General features: G+C 33.9%; 3 protein-coding genes across 5 annotated transcripts in view; 2 read left to right on the forward strand and 1 right to left on the reverse strand.

The window, feature by feature from the left end:
- The window catches only part of LOC108210132 (BEACH domain-containing protein C2), a 29,997-nt gene extending 27,348 nt beyond the window's left edge, over positions 1 to 2,649 (reverse strand). For all 3 annotated transcript variants that reach the window (XM_064087780.1, XM_064087778.1, XM_064087779.1), the window contains exons 1-2: positions 2,502 to 2,649; positions 297 to 2,171 (exon numbers count right to left, since the gene is read on the reverse strand). In XM_064087780.1, the coding sequence (XP_063943850.1) occupies positions 297 to 2,139 (1,843 nt within the window). In that variant the 5' untranslated portion in view covers positions 2,140 to 2,171; positions 2,502 to 2,649. The remainder of the gene's footprint in view (positions 1 to 296; positions 2,172 to 2,501) is intronic.
- Positions 2,650 to 5,875: 3,226 nt separating this feature from the next.
- Positions 5,876 to 7,720, forward strand: LOC135150759 (early nodulin-like protein 18). Its single transcript, XM_064087781.1, has 2 exons — positions 5,876 to 6,232; positions 7,094 to 7,720. The coding sequence occupies exons 1-2, from the start codon at positions 6,022 to 6,024 to the stop codon at positions 7,501 to 7,503; spliced, it is 621 nt and encodes a 206-aa protein (XP_063943851.1). The 5' UTR covers positions 5,876 to 6,021; the 3' UTR covers positions 7,504 to 7,720.
- A 3,411-nt stretch (positions 7,721 to 11,131) lies between these two features.
- Positions 11,132 to 21,236, forward strand: LOC108207637 (calcium-dependent lipid-binding protein). Its single transcript, XM_064087782.1, has 12 exons — positions 11,132 to 11,493; positions 11,587 to 11,695; positions 13,180 to 13,281; positions 14,701 to 14,751; positions 15,372 to 15,492; positions 15,819 to 15,940; positions 16,066 to 16,164; positions 17,266 to 17,346; positions 17,450 to 17,535; positions 18,584 to 18,809; positions 19,322 to 19,486; positions 20,646 to 21,236. Exons 2-12 carry the CDS (start codon positions 11,591 to 11,593, stop codon positions 20,991 to 20,993), a joined length of 1,506 nt encoding a protein of 501 aa, XP_063943852.1. The 5' UTR covers positions 11,132 to 11,493; positions 11,587 to 11,590; the 3' UTR covers positions 20,994 to 21,236.
- The last annotated feature ends 389 nt before the right edge of the window (positions 21,237 to 21,625 follow it).

Raw genomic sequence — 21,625 nt, forward strand, 5'->3', positions numbered from 1 at the left:
CTCAACCTTTAGATAGGATTACAGGTCCCTGGGGTTAAAGATAAAATGTAGAGGGCATGTGATGCAAAAGAAAAATTAACTTAATCTTTCTAAGTATTAGTGAAGGATTTCACATCTCCAGATCAAAACCCTTTAAATAAATTTTCAAATATTCACTAAGAGAACTGACATGTACAATCTCGTGGCTACAAAAAGAATATTCAGTATTTGAACATTTTTCACTCTATTTGATTAGCATCAGTTGTTATATATTATCAGGTCTTATCTTGTTAACATAAAATATTCTATACACAAACCTGCAGCACCAGAAGGCGAAGCATCTGAACAGAAACGCCCACTAAGTAGACTTGGGTGATAGAGTAAGTGAAGGCACCCTCCAATTTCTGCATCCAACAGCGCACTTTCTTCTGCCTTGCTTCGCACATATTCGTTTGGGGATATCCATGGTAGCCCTGACCCATTACCAAAAGAAGGAAAAGAATCTCCTCCTCTAGCAGCTATGCGGGCCATTTTCTCTGGACCAATTGAGTCTTTAAAAATATATATAGGTCCCATCTCAGCAAACAACGGGCACTGATGACTACGGCGATTCAGATCAGCCATCGTTGGTGGTTGATTAGTCCCAATACAACAAAAGGCAAGTGGCTTAGTGATTTTTGGATATTCGTAAGGAATACTTTCATACAAGGACCCATCAATGTACAACCGCAGTACACTTTCTGCCTTACCTAGTAAACCTTGTCTGGAAGTATGCTCCACAGCAAGGAAATACCAACATTGTGGCTTAAAAGCATGTTTAAAATGGACAGAGGTTTTCTTTCCCTTTCCCATACCGATTTCAACCACCAAAAATTGAGCATGAAAGTAAGCCTCGATAATTTGATTGTCAGCAGATATGAAACTGAACAGTCGTGGCATATTGGCAGTGCCTTCACCAACTAGTGCAGTGGCGGCAGCGGCAGCTGACATAGTTGATTTTCCTGCTTTGGCTACAGAAGCACTAGATATTGCCGCAGCAGCAGCAGCTGTGTTTAGATTGTCTGCAAATGATTCAATGTAAATCCATGTTGCAAATGCATATCCATTGACAAATGGCCAATTGCTATCCCCAGGGCCAAGCAATGCAGAACTTTCACCATCGAACTCAAATGTACATGCTGGACCAGTTGACTCTTTCCCATTCATGGCCTTCTCCAGTGCTAACATTAAACGAGCTGCCCAATCGGTGATGAGTGTTCTTGTGATGACTTCAAACCAAATATGGAGATCACTTACTTTGAGTGAATGCTCGGCTAAGTACTGGATGCAGAGGCATAATGGAGTTCCATCCCATTGCAATTTTTTTGCGACACTTGCATCATGAAGGAAAATCTTCTCCGCTGACTGAAGAAGAACTCTCAAAAGACCAGCTGAGGAGCACATAGATCTGTTTCTTGTACAAGCACGGAGTATGGCCAGCAGTCCTTTAACCATCCGAGTCCTTGCTGACATTAGACCCTCAAAATCCCCTGAGGAAGGAAGCCAAGGAATAAGCTCACCTGCCACTACAGCAGCCCTAGAGTTTAGCATCACACTAGGAGGAGTCGTGTCTTCGTCATCAAAAGATTCAACACCTCCCATTGTTGCAAGAAGAGAATCAACTACCAGTACAGCAATGTTTTCTACCTGTGCCTTTGCCTCTTCTTCATTTTCAAAACCCTCAGCGCCACTCACAATATCCTTTAATGTATCCATGCTTTCAGGCTTACCCATAATAGCAGAATCCACCAAATGCAAGATCTCCGGAGTAAGATTAGACATATCAAGCTTGGGCTTAGGCTTGCTTTTATTTGGTGAACCCACACGAGAACTGCCAACATCCTGGTTTAGTGAGTCCAAATTATCTAAAGCGTCAATCTGTCCACTGTCCATGGACTCCATATCAGGCACTGGGCCCCAAGGCTGATCAAAATCATCAAACCCTCCCTGAGAGCTTCCAGAAGCCTTTCCCTCGTCTTTGAAAGACGCCTGCTCATACAGGCTATCATCCGCTCTATTTGCAGTTCCAACATCTTGATCTGTATTATCACCTACCTGACCCGACCTACGTTCACTAATATCAACATTTTCTGTACTAGATGTTCCTACTGTTTCATCCATAATAATCCCTCGTGCAATCCAATTCAAAGTACCTGGAAGCACAACTCCAATGTAAGTCGTAAAGAACATACGTGTCGAACACTATAAACTATAATTTTAACAGAAAGATATCTCGATTTCAAGCTTAATTCAGTCAGTGCAATTTGCTTTTCCAGCATTAATATACATAAATAAATACACAAATTTGATAAATACACATACACACACCAGTCCCCAACCAATTCAAGTTAATCAAATAGATATCATCTGTGAACACATCTAATACATGAATAAATTAAAAAAGATATATATGTAAAGCAGATCAAATGCAAAGATTATGGAGGGAGAGAATGTGAAATATAACAGATGTGCAATGTAATTACCTTCGCGAATTGGATGGAGAAATGGTTGAGATTTGCTGGGAATTGAAGAAGGATGATCAAAATAATTTTGAGAATGGAGAAAGAGAGTTTAGAAATATGAGGCGATTTGAGCGCGAGAGTGTAGGGCCGATCGCTTATTGTTTTTATTTCTTTTATCATTGCATCTGACGTCACATAATACCGTTAACCTACTGTGTTAACTTGTGTTAACTTGAATATAACGTGTAACGGACGGAAACTTAATGAATTTTGGACTTTAATAATATACTCCTCTGTTTACTTGAATATGACTTTAACTTGAATATTTATAATTATTATTATTATTATTTTAATCATTTTATTGTTATTATTTTAATTAAAACTAGTTGAGAAGCCGCGCGTTGCGGCGGCCTATAAAAATTATATTAATGATTCAATATTAATATTTGTAGAATAAATAATTTTGTGGCTGTCGATAAAAAGTATATTAATAATTCAAAATTAATATTTATAGGATAAAATAAATTTTATATTATAAAAATCTTGATGTAATACCAAGACTAATATGTAAAATTGCAAAAGTGGACTATAATTCATGGTGAAAAATGAAAATAAATTTCTACATATAATTAATAATTTAAAGCACGACGAATCTTAATTTTATTTTTGTTTTTTTTTAAGTAATCATGTTCTTACATTGTCACCTTCTTCCAATTTTTTTGGATTGATTGTGCACAAAATCATCCAACTTAAATCCGTGAAATAGCGGTCTATAACTGCCCTTACTTGTAACAATATTTGCCTTCACTTAAAAGTTGCTTGAACGAAACAAACAGATAATTCATGAATAATTTTTTCCTGTGTAAATCATATAAAAATTAACAACAAACGTGTCCAATGAACAAAACAAATATTATAAAAAAATAACCAACAAACATACATCACTAGTAGTTAATATATTGATATCATCCATCAATGTCATGTCACGACTATATTCTTCTCCGTGTTTGGATCTGTCGACTCCCACGGTATATAACTAACTTTGCTTGCAATAACCTTATATCCGAAACTAAAAAAAGTAGTTCTAATTTTTGATATTTTTCATCCAAAAATTCAAGAAAAATAGAACGGAACGATGTGAGAGGCGCCACCTACACGCCCATCGCTTCTCCTTGTAAAGTATATTGATTGATTTTAACCCACATTTTTTGAATTCATTTCATTTTTATATCATGTGTTCCCTGCTATCTTTATCCCAGAAATTTTAAATTTATTCGTATTTAATCAATATTACCTAGTACTTTCTTCTTGTCCATAAAACTTATATATAATTTTTGATTCTATTATGCCCTATTCTATCACAAGTGAGCGCAACCTTAAAGTTTGATTGTTGGACCGCATTAAAGATAAAAAATGTCCCCAAATATCATTTCATACGCAATTTCGTGTTGTTTTTATAATATCGGATAAAAATTTGAAATAGTCCTGAGTTGTGTTTTTTATCAGAGAATCAAAATACTAACACCAAGTTGAGTTTGAAGTAACATTCAGGATCTTTTCAAAAAACGACACTAACACCCATTCATTATACAAATTTATATAGAGCTATTAATAAAAAAATTCAACTAATTTATCAATTTTTTGCCAAAAATCCTTTAAATTTTTCTTTTCACTAACAACCCCAATAAAATTTATTAAAATGATTTAAAAAATTACAAATAGATCATGTTGTCTAAGTGTCTGACATTCGCAAGTCATATATATATATATATATATTTAGTTAAAATAATTGGCGGTGTGTGATTTATATATATGATGTTTGTTAGATCTGATTTAAAAATAAACACGAAAACAAATAAAAATGTGTTTGTCTGGTGTCTCATTTTTTTCATTATATTAGTTCGAGCTACTATAATTTGTCAAGTAATTCCACTTTATAAAAACGCATTCATATTAACAAGTTTTGACTAAAACTAACCGATCACATTGATAAGTGATCAATTATTCACGAGCTCAAGAAAATCTTGAAAATATAAAAGATGAACTAATTATATGTGATATAAACAAACTACTAAAAATTATGAAATTTATTTTTGAAAATACACAAAGTCATATTTAAAATAATCGTGTTAAAAGTATAAGTAAATAATTAATTAAACCTCACTTTTTTATGAAAAATACTTCATCCTTCTCAAAATAGTCGTTTTGACTTTTTATACGCAACTAAGATGCAAAAACCTATCATCTTTAAAATTTTAATTTTCTGAATATATTTAATATTTTATTATTTGAAAAAAATAAAAACATGAAAAAATGTATACAAGTATACTCCCTCCTTAATTATTTATGTTTGGGATGTATGGCTCGAGATTTTAAAACTCATATATAGTTTCATAAATTACTTTTTAACATTTCTCAATTAAAAATTAAATATTAATTTTTTTAACTAAACAAAAGTGATAAATAAATGTGATGTTTGTTTGCGAGAAGCAAAAAATATTTTATGTAAATAAGTAACTAAGAAGTCTCTTTTAATAATCCAAACGGCCCTAGAGACGGTGCAAGTAAGGAGTACGTGGCACCAAAATTCAAGATAAGCCGAAACGTAAACAAAGAAAACAGAGGCCTGAGCTGGCACTAGGGGGTGTACGTGGGCCGGGTTGGCCCGGTTTTGGTTTTTTATCGACCCAACCCATTAAATTCGGTTTGCTAATTTTCGAACCCAACCCATTAAAATTAATTTATAACCCAACCCAATTTGTCATACTTCGGGTTGAGTTGGTTTGGGTCGGGTTGACGGGTTACTAACTACTAAATCGTTGTTTTAAAATTGGTACGCAACCTATAAATTATAGAGCATTAAAACAAGTTCGGATTTTTAAAGAATAATAGCTTCACTATTGAACTCTCAAAGGCAAGTAGACAAATGACAAAGGTGCAGGGAAAATATTTTAAAGGAAACTCGAGGAAAGATACCAATGTTATAATTCAATTTTATCACACTAATGTTATAATTTTAATTGGGTAGTTATATTATATATATATACAATTTTGTTAGATATATATATATTATCTATATAATGTATTTTTATTAAAATACCCTCGGGTCGGGTTGGGTTGGGTTGACCAAATAAAATCTAAAACCATGTCCAACCCATTAAAATCGGGTTGGAGCCGATTCAACCAAATTAAAAAACGGTTTAAAATTTTCGGTTTGGTTCGGCCGAAAATAGGGTCGGTTTGGGTCGGTTTAAACGGTTTGGGCAACCCATGTACACCCCTAGCTGGCACTAAAGTCATAGAAGAGGTTCCACACCACCCCATGTGCCCACAGTTCCAGTACAGGAGGATAACACAAGCGCAACACTTTACTTTTGTATCTTCGCATGTTAACTCGTTCAAACTTACATTTCATTTCTAGACTCGCATCTCCCTCGCTCACCATTTCTTTATTTCATTCCATAAAATTCTAAATCTATAGCATCTATCACTACTACTACTCACATACTCAGATTTGCTAAATATTTTCTAGCTTATAATCATGGAAAATAAAAACTTCAAAACCTGTTTTCCTTTCGTAGTGTCTCTCCTCATCCTCATCGCCGTAGTCTCGCCGCTGCCTGCTGCCGCCTACACTAACCACACTGTCGGCGCCGCCGCCGGTTGGTTCTTTAATGCGGACACTGCCACTCCTGCTGCTAAATACTCGGACTGGGCAGCTACTCAGACATTCAATCTCGGTGATTACCTCAGTAAGTTCTCATCCTTGTAATTAATTTGTAATTAACATTTAATTGTGATTATTGTCCGTGGAACTTGACTCGAGCTCTTTGGCTTGCAAAGATGGACTCGATTTTTGTGATTTGTTTATATTGAACTAAATTTGGATCAAATTATTTCTATTTGTTTTTTATATGTTAATGAATGTTTAAATTGATTAATGTAGTTTATTACAAGTTATTTTTTAGAGCCATTGCAAATTGCAAAAGACGGCTATGCCTTCCCTAATGGTTGATATAATGTTGGGGGTTATATTCTGTAGATGATCTGTAGCATCTATGTTGTGCTAGTACTTGGTTAATATGTAGTATCGATTAATCTGAATTCGATGTGCCAGTAATAGTTATCGGTGCTAAATTGTCTTGTACAAGTATTTTTCTTAGCTGATGACATAGCTTTGTTTAACCCCTCCTTTTTGCCCCCCTCTGATCTAGATGCACATAGTGATGTTGCAGCTCGTTATTCCTTTGGCCTAGATGAACATATACATAAGTTGCGATTAGAATCGTGAAACAACCCCCTTTATGTAAAACAAGGGCAAAGTTGGGGACGTGATCTATATCATCTTGTTAGGGTCATAGAAAATTAGAAACAATCCCTAGATGCAGATAGGAATACAGTGGTGCCCAACCTAGATGCACATAACTCACACTAAGATTCATTCAAATTTGAGTGTCTTATTTACAGGTGAGACTGACTATTGAATGTTACTCCCTGAATTACCTTTCAAACTTTAGGCGCTGTGGAACTTTGATCAATGAATGCAAATATGCCTTTTTTCATTACACTCGCTTTAAATACAGGACTAACTTCATATCATTTTGTTCTTGCAGTATTCAAGACGAGTACAAACCAAAGTGTGATCCAAACTTATAACGAAACTACCTACAAAAACTGTAGTATCGACTACTCAGAAGACGATGACACCTTCTCATTTACAAGTGGCAACAGCGAGTTCAACCAATCACTCACCATAGCTATCCCATTAACCATTAACGGTACAAACTATTACTTCTCTGATTCAGATGATGGTGTACAATGCCAACAAGGCATGGCGTTCGAGATTGATGTAAAATATGGCAGCGGACTTCCACCAAGCCTCAACCAGCCTCCGCCACCGGCCTATGTGGAGCCATCACCACCGTTGCCAGACGTGACCACTCCACCGCCCAGTACCGGTTTCAGGACTAACCTGCCTTGGTTGGTTAGTGTTATTACATTATGTGGAATGGTAGTGTTATAGAATGAGTATTAGAACCAAAGTGTATTGTACACTAGAAGACATCATTTGGAAAAGTAATTATGCGAGTAGTAAGGGTCGTTTTGGGGATTTAGATACAAAAATTAGTTGTCAAGCATGTGTCGGCAGAAGGGAGTGTGGGACTTAGCTGTACTGTTTGGCTTTAGATTATACTACTGCTGCTACTTTTCTTGAATTAAATTGTTGCATTAATTACACATCCGTCTAAACTTCTAAACCTATTACTCCCTCCGTCCCACCCATTTGTTAACGAATGGGTTGGGTACGGAGGTTAAGAAACATGTATAAAGTAGTGGAAAAAAGGAAGAAAAATGGGTAAAGTGGTGGGACTCATTGATTTTTAATGTATAAAAAGAAGATAATGGAGTAAAAGTAGTGTGAAAAGGAAAGAAAAGTGGAGAAGTGGTGGGATCCATTGACTATTTTTGATAAGTTTTGAAATGTAAAGAATTGGGTGGGACACCCAAAAAGGAAAGTGTAAAGAAATGGATGGGACGGAGGGAGTATGTTCATTAGTCATTGTAAACATTTACTGACTAAACCTTTACTTAGATAACGGTTTTCTAGTGTGTGCCAATGGGCACAAAATTTGATAGTTTTTTTATGTTTTGATTGACTTACACTACTTTAATAATGATGGCCCCCTGCATTTACACCAAACACACCAATGAAAACACATCAAATTTATGAATCCAATGAAAACACATCAAATTTATGAATTTCTGTGATTAGCATATGTACATGAGCACACACTAGACAAACCCTTTAGATAAATGTGTGTTTAGCTTAATTTAGAAAAAAAATTACTATTGATTATTTATAAATAGAAATTATAAAATAATTTTTAATTTATGAGTTTGAGTATGCTTATAGTAACTTATAATTTTTTTAGGCTGAAATTTTAAATTTAAATATTATAAATTATATTAAAATTGACATATACATATAAGAGTATATAAATAAAATTAAAATAAGTCGATAAAAAATTAGAATGTTCAACTTTCAAATTTCAACTTTAAAGTTAGACGCATAAATGATGCGAATAAATTAATTATAATTTATTTTAGTCAAGAAGTCGAGCAAAATAAGTTGTGCACCCCACAATTTCATGAACGTGTTAATTAACTCAAATTTTCTTATAAATTTTCATTAATACATTGATGCTAATGAACACCAACTCATGGTACTCGAATATCTAATTCTAATTCTTTCGATAGGTAATAATACAAAAAAGGCTTAAACATTTATTGTATTTAATATCACAAATTTTTTAAGATCAAAAGTGCATTTTAGTAATGGGTCACACGGACACGGAGAGACAATTAAAAGCAAATATTTGACACTTCCTGTCACAAGTCATAACTCATAACATAGATATGGTGTGATATTTCCGTATAATATTTTAAACCTTTTCCATTCTAGTTCAATTAATTTCTTTCTAAAATAGAAAGATAATCCAAATAAAAAGGAGGAAAAACTTTTCCTACCAAGCAAGTTATATAGGATTTTTGGAAGTCTGGAAACAAAACCTATATTTAGCTAATTTGCAATTAGATACTTACTAGCAAGACTTTAATATCTTTGCGTAAGAAGCTGGTTGCATCGGGGGTTTTTCTGGAAGAGAAAAAAAATATATTTCTTTATATATAAGTTTTTCTACAAAATATTTCCTCGCCTTCTCAATCTCTTGTTCGGACCCAAATTCTGTACAGTATATTTCCATCAGTTTAACTAGTTGAGAAACCGCGCGTTGCGGCGGCCTATAAAAATTATATTAATGATTCAATATTAATATTTGTATATAAAATAATTTTGTGACTGTCTATAAAATGTATATTAATGTTTCAAAATTAATATTTGTAGGATAAAATAAATTTTCTTTTATGAAAATCTTGATGTAATGCCAATACTAATATATAAAATTGCAAAATTGGACAATAATTCATGGTGAAAAAATGAAAAGAAATTTATGCACGTAATTAACAATTTAAAACACGACGAATCTTAATTTTATTTGTGTGTTTTTTAAAAGTAATCATGTTGTTACATTGTCACCTTCCTCCAATTTTTTTGATTGATTGTGCACAAAAACATCTAACTTAAATCCGTGAGACAGCGGTCTATAACTACTCTTACTTGTAACAATCTTTATTTTTTAATACTGTATAAACAGTCTTCACTCTTGAACGGAGCAAACAGATTATACATGAATAATTTTTTCCTATATACAAAGTAAATCATATAAAAATTAACAACAACAAACATGTCCGATGAACAAAACAAATATTATTATAAAATAATAGCGAACAAACATGCATCACTAATAGTTAATTTATTGATATCATATATCAATACCATGTCAAGACTATATTCTTTTCCCATGTTTGGATTTGTCGACTCCCACGTAGCGGTCTATAACTACCTTTGCTTGCAACAACCTTTATTTTTAATACTGTATAAACAGCCTTCACTTATCGAAGAACGGCACCACCGAGTTAGAAATCGAGCAAGAGAACTATTACCACACAAAGAGGTAGGGTTGTGGTATTGAAAAAGAGGAGGTTGTGTTTAGATATCCAAAACCCTACAATCTATAGGGGTATTTATAGGTGCAGAGAGACTTGTGTGCTACTCTTTCTCATAATTAAATAATCTGAAACAAAATCAGATTAAAACTTTCAAGCTACTGTATTCCATAAATAAACTGAAACAAAATCAGATTTCGAAACTTGTTTCTAATATACCCGAAACTAAAAAAGGTAGTTCTGATTTTTGATATTTTTCATCCAAAAAAATTCCAGAAAATTAGAAAATAGAACGGAGCGATGTGAGAGGCGCCACCTACACACCCAGAGAGAGGTACGGTTGTGGTATTGAAAGAGAAGAGTTTGTGTTTAGATGATCCAAAAACCTATCATCTATAGAGGTATTTATATGTGCAGAGAGACTTGTGTGCTACTCATTCTCATAATTAAATAATCTGAAACAAAATCAGATTAAAATTTTCAAGCTACTATATTCTATAAATAATCTGAAACAAAATCAGATTCTGAAACTTGCTTCCAATATACCCGAAACTAAAAAAGGTAGTTTTAATTTTTGATATTTTTCATTCAAAAATTCCAGAAAATTAGAAAAATAAAACGGAGCGATGTGAGAGGCGCCACCTACACGCCCCTCGCTTCTCCTTTATATAATAATCTGAAACAAAATCAGATTAAAATTTTCAAGCTACTATATTCTATAAATAATCTGAAACAAAATCAGATTCTGAAACTTGCTTCCAATATACCCGAAACTAAAAAAGGTAGTTTTAATTTTTGATATTTTTCATTCAAAAATTCCAGAAAATTAGAAAAATAAAACGGAGCGATGTGAGAGGCGCCACCTACACGCCCCTCGCTTCTCCTTTATATAAGTATATTGATTATTACAACAACAGACATACAAATATTCTTTATAAAATAAACCTAAAGCATTACTCCATTGAGTTAGGTATCTGAGTTATTTAACTATTTATTCTAATTTAAAAAAGGAAAAGGAAAGACCAAGTTGTCAAAACTAGACAAATCATTATTACTACATGAAAATGGGCCATGAAAGAAATAGTAATTCCCAAATAGTGGGGTCTAATTGTAAACACAAAAATTGTAGGAAACGAGACAAATCTGAGGAAATTGAATGCGAAGTTGGGTGAATACGATTCACGACACATACACACACTCGAGTGTATCTATCTGTATGTATATTAGCGAAATGATCCTTTGCTTGTTTTGATCTTTGTGGATAGAAGTCACCGCCCCCACCCCTCACACAATAATATCAACGCAATACAATACACACACTTTCAGAGAGAGAGAGAGATATTCAGAGAGAGAGAGAGAGCGGGAGAGAGAGACTGAGAGAGAGGGGGGAGAGAGAGAAGGCGACGGTCTGAGAGTGATTGTTGATTGTAATTGGCTGAATAACTGTGTAAGTGATATTTGTGTGTGTTGTTTTTTTTGATGTTTTGTTAGGGATTGTTTGGACTCGGTTTTCTAGGTTTTACATGTGATTTTGTTGCAGAGAGATGGGGTTAATATCTGGGATTCTGATGGGGATGATCACTGGAATTGCATTGATGGCGGGTTGGAGTCGGATGATGAAGTATCGAAGCAACAAACGTATTGCTAAGGTAGTATTTTACGCTTTGATTTCTTTTTTGTAATTAGGATTTAGTTCATGTTGTAACCAACATTACTAATGGGTCAAGCTATAGCTAGGTTTATGTAAATTTAGCTACAAGGCTGCTGAAAGATGCTTCTTAACAGATTTAAACACTGAAAAGACTGAAAACTTTTTTATTCGGTGTTTTTTTTTAATGTTTGGCTTGTGTTGATGGGAATAGGAAATGAGAATGCCATTTTGGAAACCAGTGGGGCTACGAAGAGAATGAGTTTTCCTTTTCCTGACTTTTAATCTCCTAAATACACACTAACACATAGAAATACTATCCTGATTCCCTTTAACTGGAATTTAAAAACTGTGAACTGAAATGGTCTTTTTAGTATTATTTGCTCGAATGTTCTCACCGGAATGTTGCGGTTCTTTTGCAAAATTGTGCCGGTACCGATTAACGTGGTAATTACAATTCAGAGAGTGTTCTTGATCACGATTCACAGCATTCTGTAGTTAACGATATTGATTGGATTAAGTTCACTGAGTATTAAATGTTATATATCAAGAAAGTCTCATTCAATAGCAGTCAAGTTTTGGCCGAAGTTGCACTAAAAAGTAACCCCATTAAGCCACAATCGAGCAACATGAATGGCAAGTGGTATTAAGCTGAAAAGGCATCGCTGTCAAAAAAATTCTGGCCAACGTGCCACCCGTAGGCATTAAGAAATTACTTGAGCACTAGGTTACTGTAAGTTGGTTGGAGGCAGCATAGTTAATGGTAATATATAAAAATTAAGGCGGTTTGTGAAGGGATATTGCACTTCAGCAATATATGATGACCTCAGGGTTGGTTTACTGAAGATTGCCTAGATATTGCTGACCTGAAGCAGGTAGTGAATACTATGTATTCATATATATATATATATATATATATATATATATATATATATATATATATATATATGTAAATATCACTGGTGAAGTTCCTGTTCAGTTCTAGAATGAAGCCTCTTGTTATTGCTATATTGTTAATTGTCATGCCTTACTCAAAGATTTGGTCTTGCAGCCATACTCTCAGCGGCTGAATTAGTATTTCAGGAATTGGTTTTGTTGTTCATTATACCTTAATATTCAGGACTGGACTAAACTTTTAAATATTTAAAAGACTCCTTGCCACATGTATATATAATGTCTTAAATTAGAAATTAGGATCTTTATTCTAAACAAAAAAGTTTTCGAGATAAAAATGATATTAAGAATGTGGTAGAAAGAATTTAATTTGACCTCCGGCGCCATCAAATCGATTGTAGCCTTGGTTGTGACTGTTATTCTTGCTCCAACATGACTGCTAACTGTTTTAGACTAATAATGGGTTTGTTGATAAAGCAGCAACATATAGTTGCTACTCTACTTCTTCCTGTTTACTTCTCAGCTTTAACTATCATAAAATGTGGTTGATATCAGTTGCGGATCCTCTTATTGTATATTTTGTTCCCTCAGGCAGTTGACATTAAGCTCCTTGGATCCCTCAGTAGAGATGATTTGAAGAAAATTTGTGGAGAGAACTTTCCCGAGTGGATATCATTTCCTGTTTATGAGCAGGTTAGTTTACCTGCTGTTTGTCATGGGTTTTCTATTGCAATCATTTATTAGTGTCTTGTTAAACGTGTTTTACTGCATCTTAGTTAATTTAGTAGCTCAAGGATAAGTCTCAAGTACAAGTGGATAGTTAATTGTGGTTATGTTAGCTGATGACCCACCTGACCTGGGTTATTGGCATTTCGTCCTGTTTACAATAACGTAGGCATGGTAGCCATATAAATACCTAACATTCTTGCAAGCATGTCTTGCTCAAGGATTTTGAATTAAGGCTATTTTTAAAATATTGATCAGGCAAGCTTCCTCATGAACCTGAGTTATGGGTGTTTTGTCATGTATCAGTCAAGGGATAGAAAATTATTTGTGTTAATATATTTGGCATATACATTTTTTATTAACCTGATATGCATGTGCATGTTTAGAAGTGTATCATTGTGATAAATGGTCTAATTAGCAATTACAATATTATGTAATCAATATATGGATCATTTATTTTATATATAATAATTTATATTGTGAGATTATATATATACTGTTAGGAGTTGATTTGATTGTTTATAATATATGATCCTAAAAAATATTGGCAAGTGGTTAGGTGAAACTCTGTTAGATGAAATAGTTGTGGTACTGTGTAATATTACTAAGTTGTTTTTGACATGTGCACGAACTGGATATTATCTGTTGTGGCAAAATAATACTCCCTCCGTCCCTCCCATTTGTTTACAAATAGGTTGTGCACGGAGATTAAGAAAAATGTATAAAGTTGTGGGAAAGAGAAACAAATAGGCAAAGTGGTGGGACTGATTGATATATGATGTATAAAGTGAGGATAGTGGAGGCAAGTAGTGGATGTAGTTAGTTTTTATATTCTAGAATGTTACTATTATTAGGAAGTTTTGAAATGTAAAGAGTCGGAAAAGACATCTTAAAAAGGAAAGTATAAAGAAATGGTTGGGATAGAGGGAGTATATGGGTAGAACTGACTTTTCACTAAATTAATTGCCCAAAACTTAGTCAAATGGGGTGTTAAACCCCAATTATGTTTAATGTATGCATTATATATTTTTTCGGAATTATACTATTTGTAAAGTCTTAACTTTTAAATTCTACCCCTGGGTCAATCCAGAGCCTTTTCCGAAATCGGGTCAGTTACTGATTTATTTACACATAAGCAAAAAATACATTAGGCCAATTGCAGCCTTGGTCAAATTATGAATCTTTAAAAATCAGCTCTTCCCGAATCCGAATCACGCATAGGTACGAAGTACACTTGCCCAAATGCAACTTGGGTAATCCACAAGCTCACTACAAGCCCTAAAAAGAACATGGTTTGTTGGTGCACTTGGAAGTGATACTTTAATATGAGTAATTTTAATTATCTTACTAGTTTTGATATAATTTCATTTTTGTTTGAGATTTCAGGTAAAATGGTTGAACAAGCAACTGAGCAAACTCTGGCCATTTGTTGCAGATGTAAGATTGTCCCTATCCTGTCTTTCAAATTATACACTATGAAGTTAAAAAGTAAGATGCATTATATTCATAGAGCTATGTCTTAGCCTCGTAGGTAATACATTGTCAGTTATTGTTGTGTTTACTTGTTCTTTGGTATTTTGGTATCCTTCTACAAAACTTTCCTGACTCACCCAGGAAGTTTGATGCATCTTTGTCTTCAAGGACTTTTTATAATGTTTGTTAATTATTTATAGTTATGTAGTGATCTTCAAAATTTGTTTCCTACATCCACAATGACATAGTGACACCTTCACACTTTATTGAATCCCACTTAACTGTTAAAACAATTACGTGGGATGCTTATAAGGCTGTAAATTTTTTTATTGCAAGTTTTAGAGAAATTGGTTTCAAGGAAAATTTATTTTCCCTACAAAGTCCCACTCTGTAGGAGGATTTATACTTTTGCATGCATGTGGAATCTTTAGATTCTGCAGAATGCTGCCAGTGCAAATTGGCCATATCATTGATAAGTAATAATTACAAGACATTAACATCATTCTTTCAGTTTTGTTTAGTTTGGAAGATGTTGTTTTTCCTATCTCACCAGGCTAAATTTTGTTGGATGTGCTTATTTGCAGGCAGCAACGGCAATAATAAAAGAATCTGTTGAACCTTTGTTAGAGGAATACCGACCAGCAGGAATTACGTCAATGAAGTTCAGTAAACTGTCCCTTGGAAATGTGCCTCCTAAGATTGAAGGTAAGATCACATGCTGAACTCTAACTTGCTTCATATGCTCTTTGCTTCTTTGGGTCACTGAAGTAATACCTAATAATTTTTAGTGTCAACAAAACTAGTTTCAGTTTCACTTTCACATATATTTTGCCAGTATGGGATGACATGGTTGAAGCTGGTTGCCATATAATAATTGATGTTTAAAAGATGTTCCATTTTTGGTTTATATTGACTTTCACATGTGGAGTCTTTCATGCATGGCCATTCTTATATCATTGCCACAATTCTGAATACGACTTGCCACATTTTTTGCATGTGCTTTGTACTCACATAATAATTTTACGGTGCAGGCATTCGTGTTCAGAGCCTTAAAGAAGGCCAAATTACAATGGATATTGATTTCCGGTGGGGTGGTGATCCGAGCATCATCCTAGGCATTGAGGCTGCAATGGTTGCTTCTATACCCATTCAGGTTTGTAAATTTGACCAATTTGTGATCTTATGATTTAATGTACTATTGGTTTCTTCTTTCTCTATCACATTGATTATACGTGTGCTACTACCTGTCTACTCAATATTGTGTACTTATCGCTGCAGTTAAAGGACCTCCAAGTTTTTACTGTCATTCGTGTTATCTTCCAACTTACTGATGAAATTCCATGCATCTCTGCTGTAGTTGTTGCCTTACTTTCTGAGGTACATTTGAGCAAGAATGTCAATGTTATTGGCTATTTTTCATTATATTTTAAGTTTTGGCTTTACCTTCTGTGCACATTTAAGCAATAATATCTGTTTGATTAAATATTCTTTATTAAATTCTCTTTTGAAGGTTTGTTCAGTGAGTTGAGGAAGGATATCTTGTTATGATATTTTTAATGCAACTTCAACCTACAATTAGTGAAATGCTAATGTTATGAAATTTAATTGCTCCTTTTGGCTTTGAGATGGCAAATTGCATTTGATAATAGAATGAGATGTTTATAGTTTGCTCCACACCTGAACTTGAAACTTTGAGTCACTTGCAAGGAGTGTGGCTATGGTTTCTACTAATTTTAATGCCTAAGCCAAATAATATATAAGGTGGTCTCCTGTATATAAATTTCTCTGAAAGGCCCTTATATCTTAATTTATCGATCGTACGGAGTCGAGTCAGCATCAGCTTTTTTTAAGAAGTAGTTAAGGTTACCCTCTTAAGTTTTTAATTGAGTGCATATAACCTCTTAAGTTTTTTATTTAGTATATTGAATTTTGATTTTTCATCGTAAAAATAGATATTTGGTATTATAAGATAATATTACAATCACATTAATATGTGGTGTTTAAAAAAATGGCCCTAAGAAAAGGTTCATTTGTCCTTTTTATTAACCTGGCCCTGCTTGCAAGTAGTAAATATCATATGTGTGGAGCAACATGTCCTGGCAATTGAAAATGTGTTGTACTGTAAATCTTTTAGTCAATATAGTCAGCATGCTATTGCAGAAAGGAGTAATTATCATTACAGCAAATAAACAAGAGATAATCTTGAGAAGTTCAATGATTGTAAATCTGCCTTAATTGTATAATCATACATCATGAAACTGGTAGGTTTAAGATTAACTTATCCATGTGTAATATGTGACATGTACTAGTTAATCTATTGAAGTGAACTTTGTCCTTTCGTGTGATTATTGTGATTGATTTTGTGTTGCAACTATTGCTTTTCATGCCCACTGAGTATGCATTATACGATAATATCAGTATTATTTGTCTGATAATAGATAATGACAATCACTATTACTTTTTTATGTCATTAAACAGCCAAAGCCAAGAATTGATTATACTCTTAAGGCTATCGGAGGGAGTTTAACAGCTATACCTGGACTTTCAGATATGATAGATGTAAGTTAAGTTGGGATGCCTTTACTTTTACAAATATACTTGCATCACTTCTCTGAAGTTCTATTATTATTTTATCCTAAATGTGGTTTTTTCTCATGGATAGGATACCGTAAACACCATTGTCACAGATATGCTCCAGTGGCCCCACAGGATTGTTGTTCCAATTGGTGGTGTACCTGTCGACACAAGGTACCTATATTGATTTATGGAACTTTCATGCAAAAACTCAAAATAGTCTTCTATGAGACTTCTTCCATTTTTCTTTTTGCCGAGTTTCCATGGTCTGTTGCTAAGCAATTTGTGCTTACATTTCCTACTCTTTATGTTTCTAAAAAGAAGCTTTATCATGGCAAAGGTGTGGGTTATCGCAAAACATGTTAATGCAGATAAGAGTGAGTCAATTGAACTGACTTCATCACCTGACCTTAAATGTACTAGGAAGTAATAATTAAGGCCTAGTTACAATTCTTGCTGTATGTACGCTCCTGAGATTCTGTAGTAGAGCGATGGCGTCCTGTCATTTGCGCTTAGTTGATGCGGGGATGTAAAATAGAATGAACTGACCCATACTGCTGCCACGCCTCATTGTTTTACCCTGTGAGGGGCAATGTGGAGAATGCCTGTGACAGTTTACCTAGAATATCCAAGTTTCTATTTACTTAGTGGGTTGTGAATTAGTGATAGGCTGATAGCTAATTAGAATTTTTACCTATGTGAATTTGATTGCATGACAATTGACAACAAATAGGCAACTAAGGATATTAAAGTGAAAATAGAAATCAAGTTTTTTTCTTTTATGAATGAGGTGCGCTCTTTAATTGTCTGCAATATACATCTGAAGGCTATCTGCCAAGTTGCACTGATCTTTTGTCGATGTTATACTTTTATGTTTTATGTTGCAGATTTTAGAATAGCTATTTGGCAATGAGTACTTGCAAGTTGTTCTACAAAATCTGTCTTAGAAATTCTTAATTGTCTTTTGTCTCATCGAGAAATTAATCATCAAATGAAAACTCCCTATTATTTAGGATTTACGGCTTAGCTTGTATATCTGTACAGCAGGCATCTTATTTTGTTGTTAGTTCCTTGTGCTTGTTAGTCCAACTGCAGTGTTTGGATAGAGAAGCAATTTAAGTATGTTTGTTAAGGTTCTTTGATCATGCATTAAACAATCCTCTGATTTTTATTTGATCATATGTTCGTAATAATTAATACCTGTTCCTGTACTGTAATCCAGTGATTTGGAGCTTAAACCACAAGGGAAGCTTACTCTGACAGTAGTTAAGGCAAATGAATTGAAGAACATGGAGATGATTGGAAAATCTGATCCATATGTGGTTCTGTACATAAGACCGCTTTTCAAGGTTAAGACAAAGGTTGTCGATAATAACTTGAATCCTGTTTGGGACGAGACTTTTGAGTTGATTGCCGAAGACAAGGAAACTCAGGCTCTCATATTTGAGGTTTTTGTCCTATAACCTTCTCTTCATGTATGTTGCATTCTGTTCTTTTCTAGATTAGTAGATTCGTTTGGTGCTTTAATATGTTGACACAATAGAGATATACTATAATATTAAAAGATGCAACATGATGACTTGGCAATATCTCCAAGCAATAAGCGTTAGTTAAAAATAATTTGCAGTATAGTTTGTGACGTAAGCTACTTAATACTTCTTCTGTGTTAGTTAACTTGTGCAGTGTGTCGCCTATGGCATCAATTTGGGGAGATGAACTTTGAAGTAAATGAAAAAGAGAAAGCAGCAGAAAAGCCAAGGACACCTTTAATATCATATATCTTGTAAAAGTTAATTATGTTACCTCCACCTGACAAAAAAAGTTGTTATTTCTATATGTTTAGTTTGCTGACATTCATTGCTGCTGGAATTGTTTAGAATTCTAAATCCTATCTTTGAACTTTCTACGATCTATATAGATCTATCTTTGCTGTAAATATAATTGAAAGTTCTTTATGCAGGTCTTTGACCAAGACATTGGACAAGACAAGCGTCTGGGTATAGCAAAGTTACCATTACGTGAGCTGGAAGCTGATACGACAAAGGAGATGCAGCTGAGACTGATGCCATCGCTAGATATGCTTAAGATAAAAGATAAGAAGGATAGGGGTACTATTACTGTTAAGGTACATACCGAATGACCATTTACAACTTCACCTATAATTAATTGATTTATTTCTTCAGGAAAAGAACACTTTTTTTCCTCTTTTAACGTGTTAGTCACTTGGTCGTTTAGCTATATAGTTATTATGGTGCGCCTAGGTACTAGATTCATTGCCGTCCGAAGCTCTACTGCATTATCTCAATTGAAGTGAGAGCCTCTGTGTTCTGGCTTTTAAGTTTAAATTTGAGGGATAGCATGAACTTGCTTCAAGAGACTCTTAGTTGTGTTTGGTTGGGATGAATGAATTTGGAGGGAATAAAATAAAATTTGAACTACATCATGTGTCAATATTCATTCCTTCCTCCAAAACCTAAGCTAGACCTCAAACCCCCATAAAAAGGAATGCTCCATTTCCAATGATACCCGTGCTTCTCAAATCTTACCATAACAAAATTGCACCAACTTATTTTTTTTCAAAATCTTTCTTACCTTCATTATTTTCATATTGACTCAGTGCATTCCATCAACATTTAGGCTGTGTGTTTTTATTAATGGGAATGAAATTGAGGAGAATGTAATGGGATCTGACTCTTATTTGGGCAGATGTTTATAGTTTTCATTCCTTTCCAATAATTTAAACGAGAACTCTATCCTGCTATGTTTGGAAGGAGTGCTGCATTCTCCTCCTTCCTCATTTTTCCTAAAATCTTCATCATAGAAAATATTGACTGTCGTGTTTGTTCACTATTATTCTTTTTTCATACATGGACACAACCTTAGTGACTCCTCATTTAAAAAGAACCTCCCCCAACTCCTAACTAATATTTTGTGATAAATTGATAAGATTCCTCTTATTCTGTCATATTTTTCTTTTCCATTTATGGATTCAAATTACTTTTAGTAAAATAATAATGGGTGACCCCAAAGATTATTATTGGAGATGGACACACACAGAGTCATTATGAGCCAAATTTATTCTATACTGTAGTTTTTCAGGGAGTGGGTTAAGAGTTTGTTGGAGATACTCTGAGCATGTCTTGGTGTGGGACATGCTTTAGCTTGGAAGCCGTAGCGTGCAATGCTACATTATTTGAAGTAAAATATGGAAGTATCTATTACGTCAACCTGATATATGTTCCATTTAGAATTTCATATTTCCCCTCTGGCCTCTTGAATTATAGGTTTTGTATCATGAATTCAACAAAGAAGAGCAATATCAAGCCCTGGAAGATGAGAAACGAATTCTAGAAGAGAGAAAGAAACTAAAAGAAGCAGGGGTTATTGGTAGCACGATGGATGCTGTGGGGGCAGTGGGCAGTGGTATTGGTGCTGGAGTCGGGATGGTGGGTACTGGTCTCGGTGCTGGAGTTGGGATTGTCGGGAGTGGCTTCGGAGCTGTTGGAAGTGGTCTGAGCAAAGCTGGAAAGTTTATGGGCAGAAGCATAACAGGGCAGTCTACTTCTAAGAAGAGTGGTACAAGCACCCCAGTCAACTCTACTCAGGAAAATGGTGGCGCAAAACCACTTTAGTAATTTAGGATTGTCAGACCTAAAATGTTTATGATTTATGTATCAAAACTTACTTGTGGATTATTTACTTACGGAGTATATTTGGTATAATTGTTTTTTCTTGTGCTAGTGTGATCTTGTGACAACATGAACTTTAGCTTTTCCATTATTTGCTTGATTCGTACTGCTGAATAAGAATGTGGTTTATATGTAATTTCTCCCCTCCGGTTGTATCCTTTGAATAGAAAAGAATTGATTTCACAAGATTATGTATTTATCAATAAATGTTTTTATTTTTAATTATCAATAAATGATTACATATTTATTTAAATAATAATTTAATTAATTTCTTATTGCTAGAGTATTTTAAAAAATTAATGGACATGTATGCCTATTAAAATGTTTATGTATGTTCAATTTTCAAGTCCTATAATATATTTACTTTGTCTACATTATGTGTGCAGATTTAGTACAATACTTGTGCAGATTTATTATATAATATACATATATAGGGGATATATATATATATATATATATTGCGTGTGCATATAACATATATATTCGATTTTGCGAAGTACATCAAATTATATTAATATTATATAAAAATTATATGAAAATAATTATTTCATATTAAGTTAATATTTCACTTACAT

This window comes from Daucus carota, chromosome 2, assembly GCF_001625215.2.
Source record: "Daucus carota subsp. sativus chromosome 2, DH1 v3.0, whole genome shotgun sequence".
Taxonomy (NCBI): Eukaryota; Viridiplantae; Streptophyta; class Magnoliopsida; order Apiales; family Apiaceae; genus Daucus; species Daucus carota.